Source organism: Hyperolius riggenbachi, chromosome 7 (assembly GCF_040937935.1).
Source record: "Hyperolius riggenbachi isolate aHypRig1 chromosome 7, aHypRig1.pri, whole genome shotgun sequence".
NCBI lineage: Eukaryota > Metazoa > Chordata > Amphibia > Anura > Hyperoliidae > Hyperolius > Hyperolius riggenbachi.
This window is the reverse complement of record NC_090652.1, coordinates 242012721-242040361: the sequence shown is the minus strand read 5'-3', so window position 1 is coordinate 242040361 and position 27641 is coordinate 242012721. Positions and strand designations below refer to the sequence as shown.

Here is a 27641-nt window from a genome sequence, read left to right as displayed (position 1 = left end):
GAACGCATTCAGTATGTGGCACTTGTCTGAGCCCCTGCTCTCACATGGAACGCATTCAGTATGTGGCACTTGTCTGAACCCCTGCTCTCACATGGAACGCATTCAGTATGTGGCACTTGTCTGAGCCCCTGCTCTCACATGGAACGCATTCAGTATGTGGCACTTGTTTGAGCCCCTGCTCTCACATGGAACGCATTCAGTTTGTGGCACTTGTCTGAACCCCTGATCTCACATGGAACGCATTCAATATGTGGCACTTATCTGAACCCCTGCTCTCACATGGAACGCATTCAATATGTGGCACTTGTCTGAGCCCCTGCTCTCACATTGAACGCATTCAGTTTGTGGCACTTGTCTGTGGCCCAGCATGGAACACATTCAGTTAGCACATGTCGGAGGCCCTGCTCTCACATGGAACACATTCAGTATGTGGCACATGTCGGAGGCCCTGCTCTCACATGGAACGCATTCAGTATGTGGCACTTGTCTGAGGCCCTGCTCTCACATGGAACGCATTCAGTATGTGGCACTTATCTGAACCCCTGCTCTCACATGGAACACATTCAGTATGTGGCACTTGTCTGAGGCCCTGCTCTCACATGAAACGCATTCAGTTTGTGGCACTTGTCTGAGGCCCTGCTCTCACATGGAACGCATTCAGTTTGTGGCACTTGTCTGAGGCCCTGCTCTCACATGAAACGCATTCAGTTTGTGGCACTTATCTGAGCCCCTGCTCTCACATTAAACGCATTCAGTTAGCACTTGTCTGTGCCCCTGCTCTCACATTGAACGCATTCAGTTTGTGGCACTTGTCTGAGGCCCTGCTCTCACATGAAACGCATTCAGTTTGTGGCATTTGTCTGAGGCCATGCTCTCACATGGAACGCATTCAGTTTGTGGCACTTATCTGAGCCCCTGCTCTCACATTAAACGCATTCAGTTAGCACTTGTCTGTGCCCCTGCTCTCACATTGAACGCATTCAGTTTGTGGCACTTGTCTGTGGCCCAGCATGGAACACATTCAGTTAGCACATGTCGGAGGCCCTGCTCTCACATGGAACACATTCAGTATGTGGCACATGTCGGAGGCCCTGCTCTCACATGGAACACATTCAGTATGTGGCACATGTCGGAGGCCCTGCTCTCACATGGAACGCATTCAGTATGTGGCACTTGTCTGAGCCCCTGCTCTCACATGGAACGTATTCAGTATGTGGCACTTGTCTGAGCCCCTGCTCTCACATGGAACGCATTCAGTATGTGGCACTTGTCTGAGCCCCTGCTCTCACATGGAACGCATTCAGTATGTGGCACTTGTCTGAACCCCTGCTCTCACATGGAACGCATTCAGTATGTGGCACTTGTCTGAGCCCCTGCTCTCACATGGAACGCATTCAGTATGTGGCACTTGTCGGAGGCCCTGCTCTCACATGGAACACATTCAGTATGTGGCACTTATCTGAACCCCTGCTCTCACATGGAACGCATTCAGTATGTGGCACTTGTCTGAGCCCCTGCTCTCACATGGCACACATTCAGTATGTGGCACTTATCTGAACCCCTGCTCTCACATGGAACGCATTCAGTTTGTGGCACTTGTCTGAGCCCCTGCTCTCACATGGAACGCATTCAGTATGTGGCACTTATCTGAACCCCTGCTCTCACATGGAACGCATTCAGTATGTGGCACTTGTCTGAGCCCCTGCTCTCACATGGCACACATTCAGTATGTGGCACTTATCTGAACCCCTGCTCTCACATGGAACGCATTCAATATGTGGCACTTGTCTGAGCCCCTGCTCTCACATGGAACGCATTCAGTATGTGGCACTTATCTGAACCCCTGCTCTCACATGGAACGCATTCAGTATGTGGCACTTGTCTGAGCCCCTGCTCTCACATGGCACACATTCAGTATGTGGCACATGTCGGAGGCCCTGCTCTCACATGGAACACATTCAGTATGTGGCACTTATCTGAACCCCTGCTCTCACATGGAACGCATTCAGTATGTGGCACTTGTCTGAACCCCTGCTCTCACATGGAACGCATTCAGTATGTGGCACTTGTCTGAGCCCCTGCTCTCACATGGAACGCATTCAGTATGTGGCACTTGTCTGAGCCCCTGCTCTCACATAGAACGCATTCAGTTTGTGGCACTTGTCTGAGCCCCTGCTCTCACATGGAACACATTCAGTATGTGGCACTTATCTGAACCCCTGCTCTCACATGGAACGCATTCAGTATGTGGCACTTGTCTGAGCCCCTGCTCTCACATGGCACACATTCAGTATGTGGCACATGTCGGAGGCCCTGCTCTCACATGGAACACATTCAGTATGTGGCACTTATCTGAACCCCTGCTCTCACATGGAACGCATTCAGTATGTGGCACTTGTCTGAACCCCTGCTCTCACATGGAACGCATTCAGTATGTGGCACTTGTCTGAGCCCCTGCTCTCACATGGAACGCATTCAGTATGTGGCACTTGTCTGAGCCCCTGCTCTCACATGGAACGCATTCAGTTTGTGGCACTTGTCTGAGCCCCTGCTCTCACATGGAACGCATTCAGTATGTGGCACTTGTCTGAACCCCTGCTCTCACATGAAACGCATTCAGTTTGTTGCACTTGTCTGAGGCCCTGCTCTCACATGGAACGCATTCAGTTTGTGGCACTTGTCTAAGGCCCTGCTCTCACATGAAATGCATTCAGTTTGTGGCACTTATCTGAGCCCCTGCTCTCACATGGAACACATTCAGTTTGTGGCACTTGTCTGTGGCCCAGCTCTCACATGGAACACATTCAGTTAGCACATGTCGGAGGCCCTGCTCTCACATGGAATGTATTCAGTTTATGGCACATGTCCGAGGCCCTGCTCTCACATGGAACACATTCAGTTTGTGGCACTTGTCTGAGCCCCTGCTCTCACATGGAACACATTCAGTTTGTGGCACTTGTCTGTGGCCCAGCTCTCACATGGAACACATTCAGTTAGCACATGTCGGAGGCCCTGCTCTCACATGGAACACATTCAGTTTGTGGCACTTGTCTGAGCCCCTGCTCTCACATGGAACACATTCAGTTTGTGGCACTTGTCTGTGGCCCAGCTCTCACATGGAACACATTCAGTTAGCACATGTCGGAGGCCCTGCTCTCACATGAAACGCATTCAGTTTGTGGCACTTGTCTGAGGCCCTGCTCTCACATGAAACGCATTCAGTTTGTGGCACTTGTCTGAGGCCCTGCTCTCACATGAAACGCATTCAGTTTGTGGCACTTATCTGAGCCCCGGCTCTCACATTGAACGCACTCAGTTTGTGGCATTTGTCTGTGGCCCAGCATGGAACACATTCAGTTAGCACATGTCGGAGGCCCTGCTCTCACATGGAACGCATTCAGTTTATGGCACATGTCGGAGGCCCTGCTCTCACATGGAACGCATTCACTATGTGGCACTTGTCTGAGCCCCTGCTCTCACATGGAACGTATTCAGTATGTGGCACTTGTCTGAGCCCCTGCTCTCACATGGAACGCATTCAGTATGTGGCACTTATCTGAACCCCTGCTCTCACATGGAACGCATTCAGTATGTGGCATTTGTCTGAGCCCCTGCTCTCACATGGCACACATTCAGTATGTGGCACATGTCGGAGGCCCTGCTCTCACATGGAACACATTCAGTATGTGGCACTTATCTGAACCCCTGCTCTCACATGGAACGCATTCAGTATGTGGCACTTGTCTGAACCCCTGCTCTCACATGGAACACATTCAGTTTGTGGCACTTGTCTGAGCCCCTGCTCTCACATGGAACACATTCAGTTTGTGGCACTTGTCTGTGGCCCAGCTCTCACATGGAACACATTCAGTTAGCACATGTCGGAGGCCCTGCTCTCACATGAAACGCATTCAGTTTGTGGCACTTGTCTGAGGCCCTGCTCTCACATGAAACGCATTCAGTTTGTGGCACTTGTCTGAGGCCCTTCTCTCACATGAAACGCATTCAGTTTGTGGCACTTGTCTGAGGCCCTGCTCTCACATGGAACGCATTCAGTATGTGGCACTTATCTGAACCCCTGCTCTCACATGGAACGCATTCAGTATGTGGCATTTGTCTGAGCCCCTGCTCTCACATGGCACACATTCAGTATGTGGCACATGTCGGAGGCCCTGCTCTCACATGGAACACATTCAGTATGTGGCACTTATCTGAACCCCTGCTCTCACATGGAACGCATTCAGTATGTGGCACTTGTCTGAGCCCCTGCTCTCACATGGCACACATTCAGTATGTGGCACTTATCTGAACCCCTGCTCTCACATGGAACGCATTCAATATGTGGCACTTGTCTGAGCCCCTGCTCTCACATGGAACGCATTCAGTATGTGGCACTTATCTGAACCCCTGCTCTCACATGGAACGCATTCAGTATGTGGCACTTGTCTGAGCCCCTGCTCTCACATGGCACACATTCAGTATGTGGCACATGTCGGAGGCCCTGCTCTCACATGGAACACATTCAGTATGTGGCACTTATCTGAACCCCTGCTCTCACATGGAACGCATTCAGTATGTGGCACTTGTCTGAACCCCTGCTCTCACATGGAACGCATTCAGTATGTGGCACTTGTCTGAGCCCCTGCTCTCACATGGAACGCATTCAGTATGTGGCACTTGTCTGAGCCCCTGCTCTCACATAGAACGCATTCAGTTTGTGGCACTTGTCTGAGCCCCTGCTCTCACATGGAACACATTCAGTATGTGGCACTTATCTGAACCCCTGCTCTCACATGGAACGCATTCAGTATGTGGCACTTGTCTGAGCCCCTGCTCTCACATGGCACACATTCAGTATGTGGCACATGTCGGAGGCCCTGCTCTCACATGGAACACATTCAGTATGTGGCACTTGTCTGAGCCCCTGCTCTCACATGGAACGCATTCAGTTTGTGGCACTTGTCTGAGCCCCTGCTCTCACATGGAACGCATTCAGTATGTGGCACTTGTCTGAACCCCTGCTCTCACATGAAACGCATTCAGTTTGTTGCACTTGTCTGAGGCCCTGCTCTCACATGGAACGCATTCAGTTTGTGGCACTTGTCTAAGGCCCTGCTCTCACATGAAATGCATTCAGTTTGTGGCACTTATCTGAGCCCCTGCTCTCACATGGAACACATTCAGTTTGTGGCACTTGTCTGTGGCCCAGCTCTCACATGGAACACATTCAGTTAGCACATGTCGGAGGCCCTGCTCTCACATGGAATGCATTCAGTTTATGGCACATGTCCGAGGCCCTGCTCTCACATGGAACACATTCAGTTTGTGGCACTTGTCTGAGCCCCTGCTCTCACATGGAACACATTCAGTTTGTGGCACTTGTCTGTGGCCCAGCTCTCACATGGAACACATTCAGTTAGCACATGTCGGAGGCCCTGCTCTCTCATGGAACACATTCAGTTTGTGGCACTTGTCTGAGCCCCTGCTCTCACATGGAACACATTCAGTTTGTGGCACTTGTCTGTGGCCCAGCTCTCACATGGAACACATTCAGTTAGCACATGTCGGAGGCCCTGCTCTCACATGAAACGCATTCAGTTTGTGGCACTTGTCTGAGGCCCTGCTCTCACATGAAACGCATTCAGTTTGTGGCACTTGTCTGAGGCCCTGCTCTCACATGAAACGCATTCAGTTTGTGGCACTTATCTGAGCCCCGGCTCTCACATTGAACGCACTCAGTTTGTGGCATTTGTCTGTGGCCCAGCATGGAACACATTCAGTTAGCACATGTCGGAGGCCCTGCTCTCACATGGAACGCATTCAGTTTATGGCACATGTCGGAGGCCCTGCTCTCACATGGAACGCATTTACTATGTGGCACTTGTCTGAGCCCCTGCTCTCACATGGAACGTATTCAGTATGTGGCACTTGTCTGAGCCCCTGCTCTTACATGGAACGCATTCAGTATGTGGCACTTATCTGAACCCCTGCTCTCACATGGAACGCATTCAGTATGTGGCATTTGTCTGAGCCCCTGCTCTCACATGGCACACATTCAGTATGTGGCACATGTCGGAGGCCCTGCTCTCACATGGAACACATTCAGTATGTGGCACTTATCTGAACCCCTGCTCTCACATGGAACGCATTCAGTATGTGGCACTTGTCTGAACCCCTGCTCTCACATGGAACACATTCAGTTTGTGGCACTTGTCTGAGCCCCTGCTCTCACATGGAACACATTCAGTTTGTGGCACTTGTCTGTGGCCCAGCTCTCACATGGAACACATTCAGTTAGCACATGTCGGAGGCCCTGCTCTCACATGAAACGCATTCAGTTTGTGGCACTTGTCTGAGGCCCTGCTCTCACATGAAACGCATTCAGTTTGTGGCACTTGTCTGAGGCCCTTCTCTCACATGAAACGCATTCAGTTTGTGGCACTTGTCTGAGGCCCTGCTCTCACATGAAACGCATTCAGTTTGTGGCACTTATCTGAGCCCCGGCTCTCACATTGAACGCACTCAGTTTGTGGCATTTGTCTGTGGCCCAGCATGGAACACATTCAGTTAGCACATGTCGGAGGCCCTGCTCTCACATGGAACGCATTCAGTTTATGGCACATGTCGGAGGCCCTGCTCTCACATGGAACGCATTCACTATGTGGCACTTGTCTGAGCCCCTGCTCTCACATGGAACGTATTCAGTATGTGGCACTTGTCTGAGCCCCTGCTCTCACATGGAACGCATTCAGTATGTGGCACTTATCTGAACCCCTGCTCTCACATGGAACGCATTCAGTATGTGGCATTTGTCTGAGCCCCTGCTCTCACATGGCACACATTCAGTATGTGGCACATGTCGGAGGCCCTGCTCTCACATGGAACACATTCAGTATGTGGCACTTATCTGAACCCCTGCTCTCACATGGAACGCATTCAGTATGTGGCACTTGTCTGAACCCCTGCTCTCACATGGAATGCATTCAGTATGTGGCACTTATCTGAACCCCTGCTCTCACATGGAACGCATTCAGTATGTGGCACTTGTCTGAGGCCCTGCTCTCACATGGAACGCATTCAGTTTGTGGCACTTGTCTAAGGCCCTGCTCTCTCATAAAACGCATTCAGTTTGTGGCACTTATCTGAGCCCCTGCTCTCACATTGAACGCATTCAGTTTGTGGCACTTGTCTGTGGCCCAGCATGGAACACATTAAGTTAGCACATGTCGGAGGCCCTGCTCTCACATGGAACGCATTCAGTTTATGGCACATGTCGAAGGCCCTGCTCTCACATGGAACACATTCAGTTTGTGGCACTTGTCTGTGGCCCAGCTCTCACATGGAACACATTCAGTTAGCACATGTCGGAGGCCCTGCTCTCACATGGAACGCATTCAGTTTATGGCACATGTCGGAGGCCCTGCTCTCACATGGAACACATTCAGTTTGTGGCACTTGTCTGAGCCCCTGCTCTCACATGGAACACATTCAGTTTGTGGCACTTGTCAATGGCTCAGCTCTCACATGGAACACATTCAGTTAGCACATGTCGGAGGCCCTGCTCTCACATGGAACACATTCAGTTTGTGTCACTTGTCTGAGGCCCTGCTCTCACATGGAACTGTAATTAAATCAGCCACATGCGCTGGTAAGAGTATCCTATACTACTATAAGGTCTATAAGAGGACTTTGGAGCTGTGTACAAAGATTAAGTGGACTTTTTGGGACTCTTATGGTTCTGGATTGTGGGTTATGTACTTTTTGGCTATAAGATGTTGCAGATGTGAGTGCTGGACCATTTTGCAAATTTGCATATACTTGTAATTCCTCAGGGTGGTGATACCCCCCATTATCCAGCGATCCACCACAGGAGTAAAAATCAGGTGTAAAGTCTGAGAGGTGCGCACATACCACTACTTAAATAATTAGTTTGTGGTACTTGTCTAAGGCCCTGCTCTCGCTTGGAACGCATTCAGTTTGTGGTATTTGTCTAAGGCCCTGCTCTCACTTGGAACGCATTCAGTTAGCACTTGTCTGAGCCCCTGCTCTCACATGGAACACATTCAGTGTTATATTAGCAGCCTTCAAAACAACATGAGAAACACCCTGTAAATTTTGGCTGCGGTCCTCTTGTTTGCCTCACTGACAGACTATTCCCCTGCTGGAAGCTGTACAATGTCATGAAATAATGTTTGCTCAATCTGGGTACAGAATCATTTCACTCTGTAGCTATTTTGGGTCATCATTTTAGCTGTGTCTGGCATAGTAAATTAAATGCTATTTGAAAAGTCTAAAGGAAGGTTAAAACTGTAACTGTAGGTACTCGTTACTCTAACACAGCGGCAGCTATTGTCACTGCATGCGTCCCACAATGCCATTAGGCTAACCTATGTTATGTTAACCTAGTGTTAACCTCCAACCCACCCAAATAAAAAAGAGCTAGTCCATACTGAAATCTGCTGCTCATCTCATCCACCTCTCCTCCCATTCCTCTGATGTCCCCCCTCTGCCAATTGCTCCACTGGCTACCAATCACACAAATGAATCAGTTCAAACTCCTGACACTATCTACAAACCTCTATATAGGCCATCTCCTCCATACATTTCCTTATTAATCTCCATATATCACCCATCCTGGAAACTCTGCTCCTCCCAAGAAAACCTCATTATCTAGCTTAGTCACCTCCTCTCACTCTCCCATTCTGGACTTCTCACGAGTGTCACCTCTCCTTTGGAACTCTCTCCCACAGCCTGTTATGCTACAAAGCCTGGAAATTTCCAAACATACCCTCAAGAAACACCTATTCAGACAAGCTTATACCGTATTTTTCGGACTAGAAGACGTTCCGGACTATAAGACGCACCTAGGTTTAGAGGGCAAAAAAAATGGGGGGGAAAAGATTACTAAACCTGGTGCGTCTATGGTGCAGGGGTGTCTTATAGATGTTCTCCCTCCAATCTCCTTCTGTCCCTCTGGTGTCCTCATCCTTTCTCCCTTGGTGTCCTCTTCCTGCCCCCCTCTATGTCCCCTCCTCTCCCCCTCTGTGTCTGCCTCTTGCCATCCTCTGCGTCTGCCTCTTGTGCCCCTGTGTTTTTCACCTGTCCCTCTGTGCCTGGCTCCTGTCCCCATGTCTGTCACCTGTCTGCCTCCTGTCCCCCTCCCCCTGTGGCTGCCTCCTGTCCCCGTGTGGCTGTCACCTGTCTGCCTCCTATCCTCCTGTGGTTGCCTCCTGCCCCCCTATGATTGTCACCTGTCTGCCTCCTATCTGTGGCTGCGTCCTGTCCCCTTCTGTGTCTGGCTCCAGAAGGCCCCCCTCTGTTTGGCTCCCGTCCTCCATTAACTGGCTCCAGTCCCCCTCCATGTCACTGTGTTCTGCGCTCAGCTTGTAGTAAGAAATCAGTGGCAGTCGCCATCACTCACTTTATCTAAAGAGTGTCTGCGGCGATCAGCCGCCCTTCCCTACTTGTCGCTGGTCTTCTCCGGGCCCCCGATGTCTATCGCTCCCAGACTGCAATTAGAAATCTGCGGCTGTAGCCGCAGGCAGGCATCCTCACGTCATTCAGTTAGCCTGCGGCAATCGGCTGCTTCTGCCTCTCACTCCTCCCTTGCGGCTGGTCGCGGCTGACCAGGAAGTGCTGCCGCTAGGGGAAGGAGTGAGAGAGGCAAAAGCAGCCGATCGCCGCAGGCTCACTGAATGACCTGAGGATGCCTGCCTGCGGCTACCGCCGCTGATTTCTAATTGCAGTCTGGGAGCGATAAAGACATCGGGAACCCGGAGAAGACCAGCGACAAGGAGGGAAGGGCAGCTGATCGCCGCAGACACTTTTTAGATACAGCGAGTTATGGTGACTGACGCTGATTTCTTACTACAGGCTGAGCGCAGGACACAGTGAATACGGGGTATCCCTGACATTGCGGCGGAACGGCGGTTCCTATCGGCGGGCGATCGTAGGTCGAGGATTCCCTGTATTCGGACTATAAGACGCAGGGTCTTTCTCTTCCCACTTTTCAGGGAGAAAAAGTGTGTTTTATAGTCCGGAAAATACAGTAATTTGCTATAGATGGAATTTAAAGCTCATTGCCTCATCTGCTAACCCCTCTGTCTACTCCCCCAGTGTACAGGGACCGTCTTCTTTTGATTTTAAGTTTCTGTGCAATTTATTAAATGAACACCTATCAGTATTGGTGAGGTTATTCAAACTACACATCAGTTCTATCGGTTCTTGTGTCACTGGTTGTCCTGATTGTACAATATGTTGAACTGCTCATGTATCTATGTTCCCCATTGTTGTATGTTTTGCACATTGTACAGAACTACGGAATAATACAGTAATAATAGTTTCTTAGCAGCAGCAGAGACTCATGTCCACACAGTTGTTTCTTAACCTGTCAATTGCCCCAAGTTGGATTCTATTACTCTATTAGTCTAGCCAAAAGTTTTTTGTGGATGTGGATGGATGGATTGAATAAGTACTGTAGTTTAACTTCAGGAAAGGAAAACATTAGAAGGAATGTATGATTTTATTAAGATTGTCTGCAAGGGTAAGTAAGCACATTCAACCACTTAATTTTGAATACTATGAACATTTGTGTAGGTAAGCAGGACTGTGGAGTCGGTACAAAAAATTCATCCGACTCCAGGTACCCAAAATGGCTCAGACTCCTAGACTCTGACTCCTTAGTCTAATACTTACCAGAACTAAGGATTTTGTACAAAAACCATCAGACTCCGACACCTCAGTTTATGAAACTACCGACTGACTCCAACTCAGATTCCAGGTACCCAAAATTGATCCGACTCCCTGTAGGTAGGCTCTCATTCCACATGGCATTGGTAAAATTGGATGTGTGTACACATCCTAAAGGGTTGACTTTAAGGAGCTACATTAAGGTTACATGTCTGGAATTGGTTAATGCCAAGGGAGGAGGTTTTGGTTAGGCACCAGTCCAATGATTTCTGTTACAGGGAATGGTTATGAGCAGCCAATGGTATTGACGGGGGGAAAAAAATGACAGCGTCATGAGTAGTGTCAAAAATATTGTTGTGTACTTGAACAATTGTACTGGCATCAAAACATGTGCCAACCATGCAACTTAGCCCTACTAAACTAAAACTAAAAAAACAAAAACAGCAGGGCTAAAGCGGACTAGTTCAGCAGGTGTGCAGCCACCTTCTCTGCTAGGAATCCATTCTCACTTCAGTGCTAGGAACGCAGGGTCATATGCTAGTCTCCACAGTCCTAGCCCTTATAAAGTAACATTAGGTGGCGTGTTTATGTGTCACCTAGTGTTAAGGTGGGCAGATCGGCCAAGAAGCAGATCTCTCTCACAGGGCTGTGGAGTCGGAGTTGGAGTCTGAGTCGAGGAGAAGGGGCAATTTTGGGCACCCAGAGTTGGCCGGAGTCGTTGATTTCATAAACTGAGGAGTCGGGAGCCGGATGATTTTTGTACAAAATCCACAGCCCTGTTAAGTATTAGACTAAGGAGTCTGAGTCGAAGCCATTTTGGGTACCCGGAGTTGTGGTTTCAGAAACTGAGGAGTCGGAGTTGAAAGATTTTTGTACCGACTCCACTGCCCTGCTCTCTTATCGAATCCAAACAGAGAGAGTGATCTGTTGGCTGCCTAAACACCGCAGGCCAATTTCTGCATGAAACCTTTCGGAAGTCCATCGTTGCCCCCCCAAATGTTATATGTGTCCCCTGTTGCCCACACATTAAAATATCTCACTTGTCTGGCTGCTCACCACTAGTATCCAGCAGCTTCTGTGTTCGCACCCACGTGCTGCTGGCGTATTGCACATGGTGTGAAGTCACGAACGTCCAGCTCCGTCAGTTGCGATATCGCACGCCACCTGATCAACCACATCACACAGAATATTCCAGCATGCTTGACCGATGCATTCAACCAATTTCAGCCCGAAATCAGTTGAATTGATCACTCGAATAATTATTTAATTGGATGGTCGACGGTTAAAAAAAAAAATGCCAGATGTATGGCCACTCCTTTAGTCTGTGAGAACCAGGACTTCTGGAGGAAGAGGGATACACTCCTGACACAAGCAGGAGGCCACGCACTACTGAACTACTGGAAGTGGTAGTATGGAGCAGTGGGAACAGCAGGGCAGGGCTGAACCAGTCAGCACCAGCCCGGTTTTCTCCTGTATATTTTTACTTTAGTAATGCTTAAGGTTGCCGGCTCACAAATACCTTGTTCGCTACCACTTCTGCTCTTCATGAGAAAGGAAAAAAAATATATCAGTATGTTTCCCCATGCAAATGAGGGTTGATGAAATGTTGATGCAGCTATGGCAGATGCTTGAAAGAGTATATAGCACAGTCTGCACTTTTTGCCATGTAAGGAAAGCAGTGAACGAGTATCATGTGAAACATTCTGCCCAGAGCATAACAGTCAAACCTGCCTGGAGATTTCTGACAAAAGCAGACAGATTTACAAGTTTGTACTTGGCAGAGGGAACACACAGGAGAAACGCAATAAATTATACTACTGGAATACTGGGTACACCAAGACTCCTGTGTTACTGATTTATCAAGGAGGAAGTCAGCATTTTGGTAGTAAAGATCTAATATATACACACACACACTTCAAAACAATGATTAAAAATGGTGTGTGAATATTAACAATAGGACTGGGTGAGGCTGGGTGAATGGATACATAGAAAGGGCAGATACATGCACTGTTCTCCACAGAACCAACCAGTGCAATCTCAGCTGCGATGTAATACATTAATAGTGATTTGATCAATTTCGGCTGAATGCATCGATCGAGCAAGCTGGAAAATCTCCCATCATAGTTGATTGGGTGCGTGACGCTAATGGGGTGTGATATCAGGATGAGTTACAGACACGATGGAACACTGAAACCCCCCCCCCCCACATTCAGTGTTCCATCGTGTCAGTGAGTTACAGACACACTAGCGTGTGAGATGTAAAATATGTGCCACGTGCCATGCGCTGAAGCCACATGGGACGCAATGAGGAAGGAGCAGCTGGACTCACAGCAGCCAGACACGTGTGAGATTTTAATGCATGGACACACACACACACACACACACAAACATTTGGGGAAAGCGACATAAGCAGCGAAGTGGCGGAAGTGGCGTCACAAGGCTGATTCTCAAGAGATTTCATGCTGAAATCGTTCGGGAATCAGCCTGTGATGTATGGGCATCCAACAGATCTCTCTCTGTTCAGATTCGAGCAGAGAGAGAGCTGTCTCTTGGTCGATCTGCTTACCATCGCTAGACATAGAACAGTTGGAAAGAAGGTCTAGTAGAGTCTAGTACAGCGCTAGGCAAATTATGGCTTGCGGCCCGCTTACAGGCGGCCGTATTTCCCTCCTTCCCTGTAAAATAGCGAGCGGGCAGCGGGGGATTTTCCAACTCGCCTCCGCTCACAGAAGTCCTGCATCATCTCCATGGCAATAGGACGTCACATGATGAGACGTCAGTAAGCCCCAGCGTATTAGACGCTGGCAGCCAGCGTGTAATACACTGACACGTCCTGATGGCACATCATGTGACGTCCTGTTGCCATGGAGACGACGCAGGCCTTCCGTGAGCAGAGGTGAGTTTCAAAAACTCCTGCTGCCCGATCACTATTTTACATGGGGGGGGGGGGGGGATTTAAAGAATGTGTGTGCAAAGTTTGACCAAGCCTGGTCTAGTAGGTATTGTCCTGGACAACACAGAGGGTATCCAAGAGTATATCAGTATAAGTTGGGGCTTCAAAATTAGATGCTGAAAAAATGCCCAATGCTACACTAAATACACTCACTGTGATAAGCCAAATAAATAAAACTACCTACCACAGTAGTTTAAAGAGAAACCGTGACCAAGAATTGAACTTCATCCCTACCAGTAGCTGATACCCCCCTTTTACATGAGAAATCTATTCCTTTTCACAAAACGGATCATTAGGGGGATCTGTATAGCTGATATTGTGGTGAAACCCCTCCCACAGGAAACAATGAGGACCATGGTCCTGGAAGTTTCGTCTGTGAACCTCGTTGCATTGTGGGAAAGAGCTGTTTACAGCTGTTTCCAACTGCCAAAAAAGCAAGCAACAGCTACATCACCTGCCAGCAGTAAAAATGTCCCCATGTAGTAACGGTTAGAATGTAAATCAGGGAGAGTAAAGATTTTACAATGGGCAAACACTGACTAAATCATTTATACATAATTATTGTAAAAATGAAGCACTTTATTACATTATTTTCACTGGAGTTCCTCTTTAAAGGGAACCTTAACCGTGGTTCAAAAAAAAGTTTCACTTACCTGGGGCTTTCCCAAGCCTCTTGCAGCCGTCCTGTGCCCGCACAGCTCCTCCAGTGTCCTCCGGTCCCCTGCCGCGGCTTAGTTTCGTTTTCGGCCGGCTGCCAGTTATCCTCCTGCAATGCGTCCTATTCTTCCGCATTCCCCAGCGCTTTACGGCGGGGAATGCGTTCCATGGACACGCTTTACAGAGGAGCTGCGCGGGCAGAGGACGGCTGCAGGAGGCTTGGGAAAGCCGCAGGTAAGTGAAACTTTTTTTTGATCCACGGTTAAGGTTCCCTTTAAGCACCCCTTTCAATCCAGTCCTTCCCATTCCAACATAATACCCACTTTATTTTTATTTCAGTTATCTTGCAAACTTATGATAGGATAGTTCAGACCTGAAAGTAGATGGTGTATTGGGGTATTTCAGCATCTGGTCCCACTAGTATTGGGTCCCACGTGACAGCGCCGCTCGCACAGGCACAATACAGGCCGACCTGGAGGTCGCCCTGACGTCATCGCCGGGGACCGGGACGGAGCTGCGGTGAACTGCTTAAGGGAGAGCTGCGGCGAGGGACATGCTGGGAGCTTGGGGCTGGAGGAAGCCCCGGGTAAGTAGCACTTATTTTCTTTTATTTGCCTGATAACTCCTTTAAGGTGCGTACACACGCACTACTATAAGGAACGACTAGTCCGTCAGACCCTCCCGCTGGGCGGCCGTTCCGCTGATAGTAGAGCGAGTGTACAGTCTGTCGGCAGACTGATAACACGGTTTCTGAACGATCTGCTGAGAGGATCGTTCAGAAACAGTGTTATCAGTCTGCCGACAGACACTACACACGCTCCACTATCGGCGGAACGTCCACCCGGCAGGAGGGTCTGACGGACTAGTCGTTCCTTATAGTAGTGCATGTGTATGCACCTTTAAGGACTGAAGTGATAAGATAACTCTAACTGTGAAAACTTATCTACACCTTAATAAGGCAAGATCGATGTGTGGAGGTAAGTTTTCTCTTACCTTACTATCTCCAGCATGATCTTAGGGAATTGAGGCCAATGTCTTTAAATGCTGTTACTTTAAAAGGTAATTTCCTATGACATCGCTATCACAAGGGCTGCTCTACTCAACTTCCGTTCTGCTTTCAATGTAACTGCTGAGAAAAACCATAAAGTAATTCCATTCTGATATATTCCCTTTAAAATATGAGTGGAATATTATGCGTTCTCCTGTGCCATAGCTTTCCAGTGAAAACAATAGCTTTAAGTATGTGTCGAGTAAATCCTAAGAGGCATCTGGATGGAAAACAGATAGCACTGATGGATTTTTAACACCTGCTTTGGAAAGATCTGCTTAATCAGGTTAAGGGTCCATCAAGATGTTACTCTGCCAAAACCACTAACAGATGTATTGAGATGTTAAAGCAAATCCAAGCACTTATGCGAGACCTGGAAAAAGTGAGATTTACAGTTTATACTCTGCTGGTTACTCGGAAGCCAGAGACACATCCAAGGAGGAACATACCTGACAGGAAGGCCAGCTTCTTCTTTAGTATTGGTAAAATCACAGTGGCGTCCATCTTGCTCTTTTATGATTCACAAATCTGTAAATTAAAAAAAAAACACAGTAACTCAATTATAAATAAATATTTGGTAAAAGCAACACACATGAAGTGTGTGACCGTACAATAAAATAATCGATTCATTGAAAGGATTGGATGTGTGCATGCAAAATCAAACAAACGTTAAAAGATGTGGGAGGAATACGGAGGCTGATATCTTCATTTTTAAATAAACAATGCCAGTAGCTTGACTTCTGTGCTGATGCTTTGTCTGTAATGCTTTAAAGAGTAACTGTCAGGCTGCAGAAGCTAATTTAAACCTCTATTCTCCTGTGTTAAACAGTTTAGAAGGAAGCTCAAAAGCCATTAGTGAAGATAAACATTTCAGTTACCTTTGATGTGTTCTTATCTTAACCTCTGTTATAGACCCATAAAGACGCAAGCCGCAGCTAAACTGCAAAGCATTCTGGGGCCCTCCCCTCGGCTGCTAATGAGACGGTACAGCAGCTTGTGTAATCAGTCCAGAGCTAGCACTGATAAATCTCGGGGCAGAGTTTCACTGCAGGAGTCAGCTATTGTTCCTAGCCACATGGCTCATTAATATTCACTGCACACCGTGTTGTTCAAGAACGAGTGTATCTGTGATCAGAAGCAGGCAGGACATGACGACACATTTGGCTTCACAAACATGGAACCTGCCATGAGCTGTCAGGAGCATCTATCTCTGCATATACTATATACAAATTCTGTGAAATCCAAACGTGGACAGTGAAATGCATATGTAATGTAAGTACAGCCAATCTTTAGCTACTGATATATGTGTTTATTTTCTCTGAGACCCTATACCTAACAGCTCCTCTTTAAAGAGACACTGAAGCGAAACATTTTTTATGATATTATGATTTGTATGTGTAGCACAGCTAAGAAATAAAACATTAAGATCAGATACATCAGTGTAATTGTTTCCAGTACAGGAAGAGTTAAGAAACTTCAGTTGTTATCTCTATGCAAAAAAGCCATTAATCTCTACGACTTTCAAAGTCGTGGAGAGGGCTGTCTTCTGACTTTTATTATCTCAACTGTAAGTGAACAGTTTTCTTTTTCTCTGCCAGAGGAGAGGTCATTAGTTCACAGACTGCTCTGAAAGAATCATTTTGAATGCTGAGTGTTGTGTAATCTGCACATATTAGAGAATGATGCAATGTTAGAAAACACTATATAGCTGAAAATAAAAATATGAGAATATTTTCTTTGCTGCTAATCTTCTAGTAATTATTCATAGTACACAACCAATTCATCATATATTTTTTTTTCGCTTCAGTGTCTCTTTAAGTCACTGATTCAGAATGAGCATGCAGATCAGATGCTTTGACTGCTTATTTTATAGATGTGTGACTTAAAGAGACTCACAAAATGTTCAGCCTAATTTCTTCTATCCTATAAGTTACTATATCTGTTCTAATGTGGTCTGGATTACTGCAGCCTTTTCTAGTTGCACTGTCTCTGTAACATATCTAATCATTTCTTTGTCAAGCTTTGTCGACCCAGGGAGGAATGTGCTGCCTCTGCTGTGATAGGGACAAGTTATGCACGCCCCCCCACACTCCCCTCTGTTCTCCTGTGTGCTGTGTGTATGAGTCACAGGGAAGGTCTCTGCTCACAGCCAGCCTGTCTGCGAAGCTCAAAGAGCTGTGACCTTGTGAACAGCTGTGAGTGAAGAAAGATCAGTTCAAAGCCCAGACAAGCAGCTAAGGCAACACGTGGGAGAAACATTCCAGAAGTCAAGTCAGGCTTGAGAGAAGCCACTTTAAACGGGCACCTGCTCTGATGATGCATTTCCTGTTTGGCGGCCATCTTCATGGTTTACAAAAACAGTGAATAAAACAGTGATTTTATCACCAAGTAAGCAGCGGGGAGCGGCAAAAATGTCACAGAGGGGGCTAGAAGAAGACAACAAACAGGCTGGTACGTTTATTTATATAAGAGTTTCACAGTACAGATTCTCTTTAAAGGAGTAGAGAGCACAATTGTGGGTAGCGCACTAGCACGCCTGTGTACAAGACACCACCATTTGGGTCAGAGAGGCTGAAAGCGGGACCCTCAAGCAAGATGGAGCTGCTGCGAGGAAACAGACAGGCTTCTAGGGGCTGGAAGAAAGCTACATAGCGAGGTCTCACCTCGCAACCCTTTTATGGATCGATTTCAACTGGCTGCGTTTGCATTTTTAAAAACGCATTCTAAAGCTTTCACATGCCTCTCTTTCCAAATTCCTTTTAGAGGTCAGAAATGTTCCTTGATTCTAAAGTCTTCTAGGGACGCCCTTCCTCTCCATTGGCATTTAACCCTCCCCGCCAAACCCTGTACTCAAAACTCACAAAGTCCTTCACCTACAACAAGCCCTTCTAAATTCCACCAACCATACACACCACAGCATCCCAAAAGGTCAAGCAAAAATGTAACTAAAACAAACAAAACAAAAAACAAAAAAACAAAAAAATGGGCAGCACCTTCAGGTAGTAATGGCCACAACATACCCAGAAAGCACATTAATGCCCAAAAGGATGATGGGTACGCAAAAAGGTGTACATTTTAAATATAAGCAACTAATTTGTTAAAGAACGTCTGTTTATATACAGTAATGTAAAAGAGATAGGCCCCTCCCCCACTCGTGCGTTGCTGATCGCTCGTAGGTGGCAGACGGGACGATGAACGGCCTGACAAACATGCAGTTCAGTCTCCTGTCTGAAAGAGGCCTTAAAGAGACTCCGTAACAAAAATTGCATCCTGTTTTTTATCATCCTACAAGTTCCAAAAGCTATTCTAATGTGTTCTGGCTTACTGCAGCACGTTCTACTATCACCATCTCTGTAATAAATCAACTTATCTCTCTCTTGTCAGACTTGTCAGCCTGTGTCTGGAAGGCTGCCAAGTTCTTCAGTGTTGTGGTTCTGTGATGCATCTCCCTCCTCCAGGCCCCTCTCTGCACACTGCCTGTGTATTATTTAGATTAGTGCAGCTTCTCTCTGCTCTATTATCTTTTACAAGCTGGATAAATCCTCCTCTGAGCTGGCTGGGCTTTCACATACTGAGGAATTACATACAGGCAGAGCTGTCTGCACTCTGCAGGAAGAAACAGCCTGACACTTCAGTGGAAGATAGCTGCAGAGGGAAAGAAGCACACAAATGATCTCTTGAGATTAAAAAGGAAGGGTGTATACAGCCTGCTTGTGTATGGATGTATTTTCTATGTGTGGACATACTGTACATCAACCTACTTCCTGTTTTGGTGGCCATTTTGTTTGTTTATAAACAAACTTTTAAAAACTGTTTTTAACCACTTTTAATGCGGCGGGGAGCGGCGAAATTGTGACAGAGGGTAATAGGAGATGTCCCCTAACGCACTGGTATGTTTACTTTTGTGCGATTTTAACAATACAGATTCTCTTTAATAAATTTAAAATATAATAAAAAAAAAAACCCAAATGTAAACATATCCCATTTCACAGATCATATTCATAATAATTTCTCTCCTATAAAGAATATAGCCTAGAATATAGGTTTTTTGTTTGTTTGTTTTGTTTTTGCCAAGACGACATCGAGCTGACTCATGCAGCCCAAAATGTAGACCTCACCTTAATCTGGGTACACTACAAAGGCATCTCATAAATAGACACCATGCAATGTGATGAAAAGTAATGTTCAGCATAACAAATGTGGCTCCTTTTTAGGTGTATTTAGTGGAACAGATTCACAAAAGGGCAAAAGATGCCTAAAACTAAAAAGGTGCCACGGAACTGAGCGATTTCTCAAGAGAGCAAGCCAAATAGAAATAAACCGTGTCCTACAGGTTCCACTGCCCATTATCAATCTGGTGATTCCTCAGTTCAAAAGGTAACAAACTGATCATCCACATCCGGATTGACCGGGCCCAATGGTCATCTACATCTGGGCTGACCAGGGCCAACAGCACAACAGTTGAGGGCTGGCAAAGGGTTTGCGGAATGACAGCTCCTTCATTCTACATTCTCTGCAGATCTGTATCCATTGAGAATATTGTGCATACTAAACACAGAGGATGTGTCTATTGACTGCAGTTTGATAGTGTCTGTTAAATGTAGAGCAATGAAAATTACAACCCATTTCCACTGCAGATTGAGTTTAACTCCACATTGGAGTTAAATCACCCAATATGACCAAACTGCCTTTTTGGGCGTGATGGATGTTATGGTGGACTGTCTGCACTCCACACAGATGCTCCTACCCAGGGTTGTAATTTGGCAAAACTTCTTGCGTGTCAGCTGACCCTCAATTAATCTGATAAATACGCCCTCTGGAGCTTCCCTCTGCCCTCCAACTCCCCTGTGCCACCTGAAGTGATCTGTTACTGGTAAAGTTGTTCCTGAATTTTATACAAGTTAGTAGTTTATAGCCTCTTAATAAAAACAAACATTTTTGTATGGATTTAGGGTTAATGAATGTTTCTGTTTTTCACATAAATAAAAAGATTTTAAACCCAAATGTGATAACATCCTCATTCATGTTGGCAGCAACAGGCTTGGATGGCCAGTAGGATAGCAGTTCACCCTCCTAGCCAGTAGTTGTTGGTCTTGTTCCCAAAAGCAGACGTTATCCTCATATAGCTTTAAAATTGCTGGCAGGAATAAAATTCCCTGTATGTTGTATTCTTCAATCAACATGGAAAATAAATTAGTATAGTAAAAGGAGTTGGAGACAAAGGATTTATGTACCAACTAACCATTAGGCCTAATAACTAATTAAACGGGCGATTGTGCGCACGTCCGAGGTCCTCGTACGCCCAAGGCCTCCCATATTCCCTGCGCACACAGCCTTGCGCCTGCGCAGTATGGCGGCAGCCCAGACACCTGTGCTTTTATTATTAGGTAGGATTCCACAGCCCTGGTTTGTTGTACCCAAGGGTCGTCATTAATGATGATCTCACATCTTTAGATTGATTTTTTATGAAAACTTGAATGAGGATAGGCCATGGGACAGTTGATTGGATACATATGAGGCATAACTCCCAGAGGCAAAGCTAGCCGTGCATCCCACTGACCTGCTCTATTCTGAAAGTCAGTGAGTACAGAGCGGGAAGGGTGATGCGAAGAGACAACAGTGAAGCTCTGGACCTTTAGCAGAAAGAACTGCACAGGAGATGGGAAGATGGCTGCTAGGAAGGAGGAGATGCAACTATAGACATCATCATCACATATATGGGGGACAGGGGAAAAGAGAAGGCGGAGACAATGAACATCATATCTATCTATCTCTATCTCTATCTCTACATCATATACACAGGAAGAGGCTGAGGGAGACATTGGGGGTTCGGCTTATATTCCGCTCACACATTATTAGTCATTTTGAGGAGCGAAAGTTGTGGGGAGGGCTTATACTCAGGACAACTCATACTCTAGTATACAGCAACTAGATTTTAGCCCGACTACACAGAAAGCAACACAAATTTCCGACCCCAGAGATAGATGTCAAAAATATTGAAACGTAAGTACAATTATCGTTTAAGAAAAATGTATAATATTGCCAAAATAAACTGCAGATTATGTTGCAAACAAGAAATACAGGAGCAAATGACTTCTGTTCAACAGAACAGACCAACGGGAAATTCTGGAGCAGATGCTATGAAATCTCGGAGTGAAAGAGGATCAGGAGGCCCGCAGTGTATACACTCTAAAAAGGCTTTCCCATCAACTGTCTCTGCTGGGGAGATTTAATACAAATGTGCAATGATGAGTAAAGTGCACCAAGTAGTCAAGAACTGAGGCTATTTTCCACCATGTTCCTGAACAGCGAGAAATGCCACAATGTCCTAAGAGGGCAAAAACTGACCTGAATGCAGAAATGAAAACTCTCAAATGCAACAGCGATGACCCTAGATGACCACATCTCCTGAAGATAATGGCAGGAAGAGACATCTGTCTGCTCATCCTTCAGACGACTGCCAATGGAACACTTGCATATGCTGTAGACATTTTGGCAACGGCAGTTTCTTAGACTCGTATATATTGCATCATATGATGTATTAACAGCCATAATTCTAAGAGCAGATTGTACTAGCACACTGCAGTCTAACTCCCACCTATGGCAGCCAAATAAATTAGACTGAATTCTATCTCCTTTAAGTTCTTTTCATACTGCGTGTCATTCTTAAAGAAGGTTTTCCTGGTTGCAGTATATTGGGCCAGTGCAGCAGGAACTGATTTCTAATGGGGTCTCTCAGTGTTGGCTTAGTCTCTTTTCCCTGGGTTTGTAGGTCTGTCTGTGTCTCCCAAGCACACAATTTCTAGGTTTTGTGCACTCAAGTCTGTAGACACTCAGGATTGGCCTCCCTTGAGAGTTTTGGAGATTTTTCAGGTATGGGGTCATTTTATACTCTCTATAGGGACTGGTATATGGTTAGCATTTGTGACTGTTATACCATATATACTCGGATACAAGTCGACCCCGTGTATAAGTCGACCCCCGAAATTTGACCCTCACAAGGTGGATTTTTCCAATTATTCAAGTATAAGTCTATAAGTAAGTCTATAAATAAGCCAGCCAGGTATCTGCCTCCAGTATAGGTAGCCAGCATAAGTAGGCAGCCAGGTATAGTTGCCCCCAGTATAGGAAGGTAGCCAGTATAGTTGCCAGTAGCATAGGTAGGTAGCCAGTATAGTTGCCCGTAGCATAGGTAGGTAGCCAGTATAGTTGCCATCAGCATAGGTAGGTAGCCAGTATAGTTGCCAGTAGCATAGGTAGATAGCCAGTATAGTTGCCAGTAGCATAGGTAGGTAGCCAGTATAGTTGCCCGTAGCATCGGTAGGTAGCCAGTACAGTTGCCCCCATGTATAGGCTGCAGCGGTGGGGAGAGCGGGCATGGAGGCAAACATCTCACCTTCTATCCTCCATCTACTTCCTCTCCAGGCATCCCATGCGTTGATACCAGTGTTTCCTGTGATGACATCATCACAGGAGACACTTGTATCAGCACAAGGGGATGCGTGGTAAAGGAAAGTAGATGGAGGATAGAGGCTGTGGAAGGTGGGATGTTTGCCTCCATGCCCGCTCTCCCCGCCGCTGCAGCAGTCTCCTCTCACCATCCACCGCTGGGCGCAGTCTCCTCTCTTCTGCTCGCTTCTCCTCCACTCGCGCGTCAACTTCCGCTCCCGATGTCATGTGACATCGGGAGCCGGACCATCTCTTAAGGGGGTAGACGCGCGAGCGAGGGAGAAGAGAGGAAAAGAGAGGACACTGCGCCCAGCAATGGATGGTGAGTAACCTCTCCACACACACACCCCACATCCATAACACACACCCTCACCCCACTCAGGCTGTAAGTCGCAAAATTTAGGACTATGCGACTAAGTCGACCCCCCCCACTTTTGTACTTTGAATCAGTCCTAAATTTTGCGACTTATACCCGAGTATATACGATTTCACTCCTCAATTTATTTACATAGTCCTCTTGTTGTGGTGTGCTTTATGTGTGCTCTTGTTTCGGAACCATGGATCTGGGTTTGGAAGGAGTATTAAGTAGGGCACATGACTTTTCTTGGTCTTCACTGTGGCTTCGTAGTGGGGGGAGTCAGGGCTGCTGCTGCTGCACTGTAGGTGGGCCCTAAATGCACTATTATTACTTAAGGTGCCTTAAAATCTATGAAAGATCTCATTGTGAATAGAACTAGGAGCATTAGAACCTTCCCCAAGAACAATTCTTGAGCACCAGGAGTGAGTCGGTGGTTTCATTAACCAAGGAGTCTGAGTCAGAGTTGGATCCAAGGTCAAGAGAGCAAAGGGTGTCTGGGGCATTTGTGTCTCTGGTTGTTCCTACAAAGCGGCTGTTTGGCCATCTTGTACTCTTTATTGCAGGTCTCTCTGTATGTAACTTTGGAATGAATAAATCTGGAAGCTTATGGCCCATACTCCCGGGCTACAATTGTCGCCGCAACACGCGGCGCGCGTGTTGTGGCGACAGGTCGCCTGTGAGTATGCGCCGTCGCATGGGCGCACACCCCGAACTGTCGCCCGTCGCTGATGTCGCCAGGCGCGGACTAGCGACAGCAACCTCCATTGAGGTATGCGGAGCTTCCGGCGGGGGGGGGGGGGGGGGGGGGGGGGGGGGGGGAGGAGGAACGTCGGCGACAGCTTCCGTCGCGCCGCTGGTCCCTCTTCCGCGTGTGTACGCGGAGGGACCTGGCGAGGAGCTGTCGCCGGCCTGTCGCCCACACCCTCTGCAGCCCGTGAGTACGGGCCATTACACTTTGGTGCCTAGCTCTTCACTTTTATATTGCTTATTGGAGTGGAGTTGGATGATTTTTGTACACACACTTTGTACAAAAGGTAAAAAAATGATGCAATTTAAAAGCATGACACAAAAAAAAAAAGTTCAAGTAGCTTACAGAGGCCTAGTCTCACTCTATAGGCATATCTGCACAAAGACATTTTAGTCAGTCATTAAAAGTAATAATTTTAAAAAAATGTTCTACCATCACAATTTTCTTGGCTAAACACAAACTACATTCTTTCCACTTCTAACCAGTTATAAAAGCTTATCTGTTGCATTTATGGTCTAATTGTACCATAAACCAAAGACTACAGATAAGAAAAAACCTTTATTACAGATCATAAAATTCCACCAGTGTTTGCCTTCAGTGATAAACTAACAACTTGAATAATAAAAGCCATGTGAAAAAAACCTGATATTGCCACTAACCACTTTAATTCTTCTGCCAATACATAAAATACTGTTATTTCTTAATCGTGCTGATGGCTTGTGCACATGGGTTACAAATACAAAACACCGTCACTTGGCATTTTACTCGGACCACCTGGAGCCGGATCATCCACAATGCAACTCTAGGCAGGTGCCTAGGGCCTAGAGAGACTTTAGGGGCCTGGCGGATTCTAACCCACACCCAAAAAAAAGCCAAGTTATCATCAAAGGTGGGCAAAAAAACTGCTATCTAGCCTAAAGCCCCATTTCATCTTCATCCTTTTCTGGGAACACCAGTAACACTGATTCACATAAAGGCAGCAAGTGGTGTTCACATGACTTGTGAAAAGGTGGGATAATCCAATCCTGACTTTCAGAAGAAGAGGCTGTGAGTGCATGGACCTGGCTCTTCTCACCAAAATCTCCTTGTGCTGAGGTAAGAGGGCGACGCCCAATCTTACATAAAATGTCAGGTGACACACAACTAACTCAGAACTAGAGTTTTCTTGTTCTTCACAAATGTAATAACATTGAGGCTAGTTTCACCTTTGTGCAGTGCGATCGTCCTGCAGCAGGGGAGCCTGGGGCAGGAGGATCGCTCCGCACCATTCCCCGTGCATATTACCCTCCAGCTGAGTGCACCGACAGGGAAATATGCATAGCACCCCCAGCTCAGTGACTTCCTCCCTGCTGGACAGGAAGTATGTCACTGGATTACCGTCACTCTGTGCATGCGCACCGCAATCGGTATTTCACACTTGCTGTGTCCCCATAGATTGGCATTGCTGCATACTCCATGTGGTGGGCACAGGTCATGCAGCAACACACTGCAGAATTTGCGCCAGCCTAGCATCAATTTTGCTACTTCCATCGCACTGCATCACCATAGGGTGTAAGTCTCGAAAAAAAATTACATTGCCCTCGCAACAAGGTAGAGTACCGCAAAGCTGCGAAACGCGGTAAGTGCGAAAGATGTCTGAAAGCACTTGCAAGGTGTCAGTGCCCACATATGCTGTACCTTCAGTTATGTTGTCAGAGCTCCCCGGGATCCTTTACACCTCAAGCATTGGCAAATTCCTACCTTCCGCAACTCCTTTTCACCAACCTATCAAAATTAGCAACTAATCTGTGAAGCTACCAGTCAAAGTGATGGACAAATAATAAATCTAAGTAGAACTTGGTTCATTATATTAATTATTTATATAGCGCCAACCTCTTCCACAGCGCTGTATGGATTATATTGTCTCATCGCTTAACAGTCCCTCACAGGGGCTCACAATCTAATCCCTACCAAAAACATATGTCTATGTACTGTATGTATCATGTAGTGTAGTCTAGGGACAATTTTGAGGGAAGCCAATTAACTTATCCAGTGTTCTCCTCAGGCTCTTTTAGCTGGGTGCTCCACCCGGTTAGTATTGGTGAGCATCCGGTTGTCAGTTTCACCTCCTCTGCTGTAAGCAGAGTTGTGCAGAGAATCGCCGGCCCTGCATTCTATCATCTCACACCACCACCACCACCGGCTACTTTTTCATGCCACCCGGCTTGAAAAAAATTCTGGGGAGAACACGTTTATCTGTATGTTTTTGGGATGTGCGAGGAAACCGGAGTGCACAGAGGGAAGCAACACAGACAGGGAGAACATACAAACTCAGTGCAGAATAGTGCCCTGGCTGGGATTTGAACAAGGGACCAAATGCTGCAATGCAAGAGTGTTAACCACTCACAACCGTGTTATAGAAGTATCCCCAAAGCTTTTTGAGTCATATCAGTTCATTTTTAAAAACCCTTTTTCCTCCCAGTGTGTGGCCTGCTCAGCAATCTCAAAAACTAGAAACTCCTTTTTGTGCCCCCATAAATGGTATGAATTTGATTTTGGCATGTTTAATGTAAGTAGCTGCAGGCTGTTGCGCTGCACCCGCCAGGCGCTGGGAAGTGCTTGGTACAGTAAGGTCAGAGGCGACCATCTTATGGTGGTATATCTGAGCCTGTCCACAGTGTATACATCAGGGGCTGAACCCCCACCCTGAATGTGTAGTTCACTATCTGAGTGAAACGGCCTTTAGTCAGGTTGGTGAACAGAAGTGAATACTGGAGGAAGTAACAGATCCATCAAACCTGAACTGGATTTTTTTTTAACTCTCTGCTATTAGGAGGCAACACTCATTCTATTGCCTCTAGAGCCATCTATCCAGAAATGTGTTTCCTCGGTTATCTTTCTGCTGGATTGAGAAAACGTTTTAATGGTGTGAAATTGCACATTATCCATATAACTCAGTGTAAAATCTATCTGGAAATAATGGAATGTTCCTTGGGAAAAAAAAGCAACCAGAGCAAGGCTGGAATTGTCACATTGCAGAAACAAATCGGTGAAAGTAAAGTTAGAACTTCAAAAACTTCCCACCATAATAAAGCCACATACACACTTTAGATTATGGTCGCGGGCAGGGATCATGTCAGGCGACAAATTGTTGGCTAGACTGTATAGACACGTCACTAGACTGCAGGCCCACGACGCCTTCTGTTACAATGAAGGGGGACAAACTGACAACTTGTTGGACCGGAAGGGGGAACAATAGCATCAAGGTGCGCTCGGCTGAGATGATATGGCAAGCCATATCTTTAGTCGATGCATCAGTGCTGCCATACACTAGATATTCTACTGAGGCGGTCTTTAGTGGCCACCTCGACCAAGTTTAATCTAATGTGTGTACAAATCTTATAGAGGATCTTTAACGAAGCATTGAACTTCTATCTCAATCAGGAACTGATACCCCCCTTTCCTACAAGAAATCTTTACTTCTTCTCAAGTAGCTCATTAGGGATGTCTGTATGGCTGTTATTGTCATTAAACCCCTCCCACAGGGTGATGTCATGATCATGGTCCTGACAGTTTGCTGACTGTGAACCTCGTGGCATTGTGGTAAATAATTTTTACCAGTTTTTGATGCCACTGCCCATTGAACTAATACACAGTTAACATGCTTTACCTATTTATTTTTTTACGAGAGATTACAGAATGCCCACGGTTGTGATGGGAGCATTTCTGACATCGTTTCAGCTGTAACTTTCCTATGTTG

At 46.6% G+C, this 27641-nt stretch overlaps 1 protein-coding gene across 1 annotated transcript in view; it reads right to left on the bottom strand.

Moving 5' to 3' along the window:
• SESTD1 (SEC14 and spectrin domain containing 1) overlaps positions 1-27641 on the bottom strand; it is a 203110-nt gene that overhangs the window by 121201 nt on the left and 54268 nt on the right. Inside the window, exon 2 of the mRNA XM_068245429.1 lies at positions 15797-15875. Coding sequence (XP_068101530.1) covers positions 15797-15851 — 55 coding nt within the window. The 5' untranslated portion in view covers positions 15852-15875. The remainder of the gene's footprint in view (positions 1-15796; positions 15876-27641) is intronic.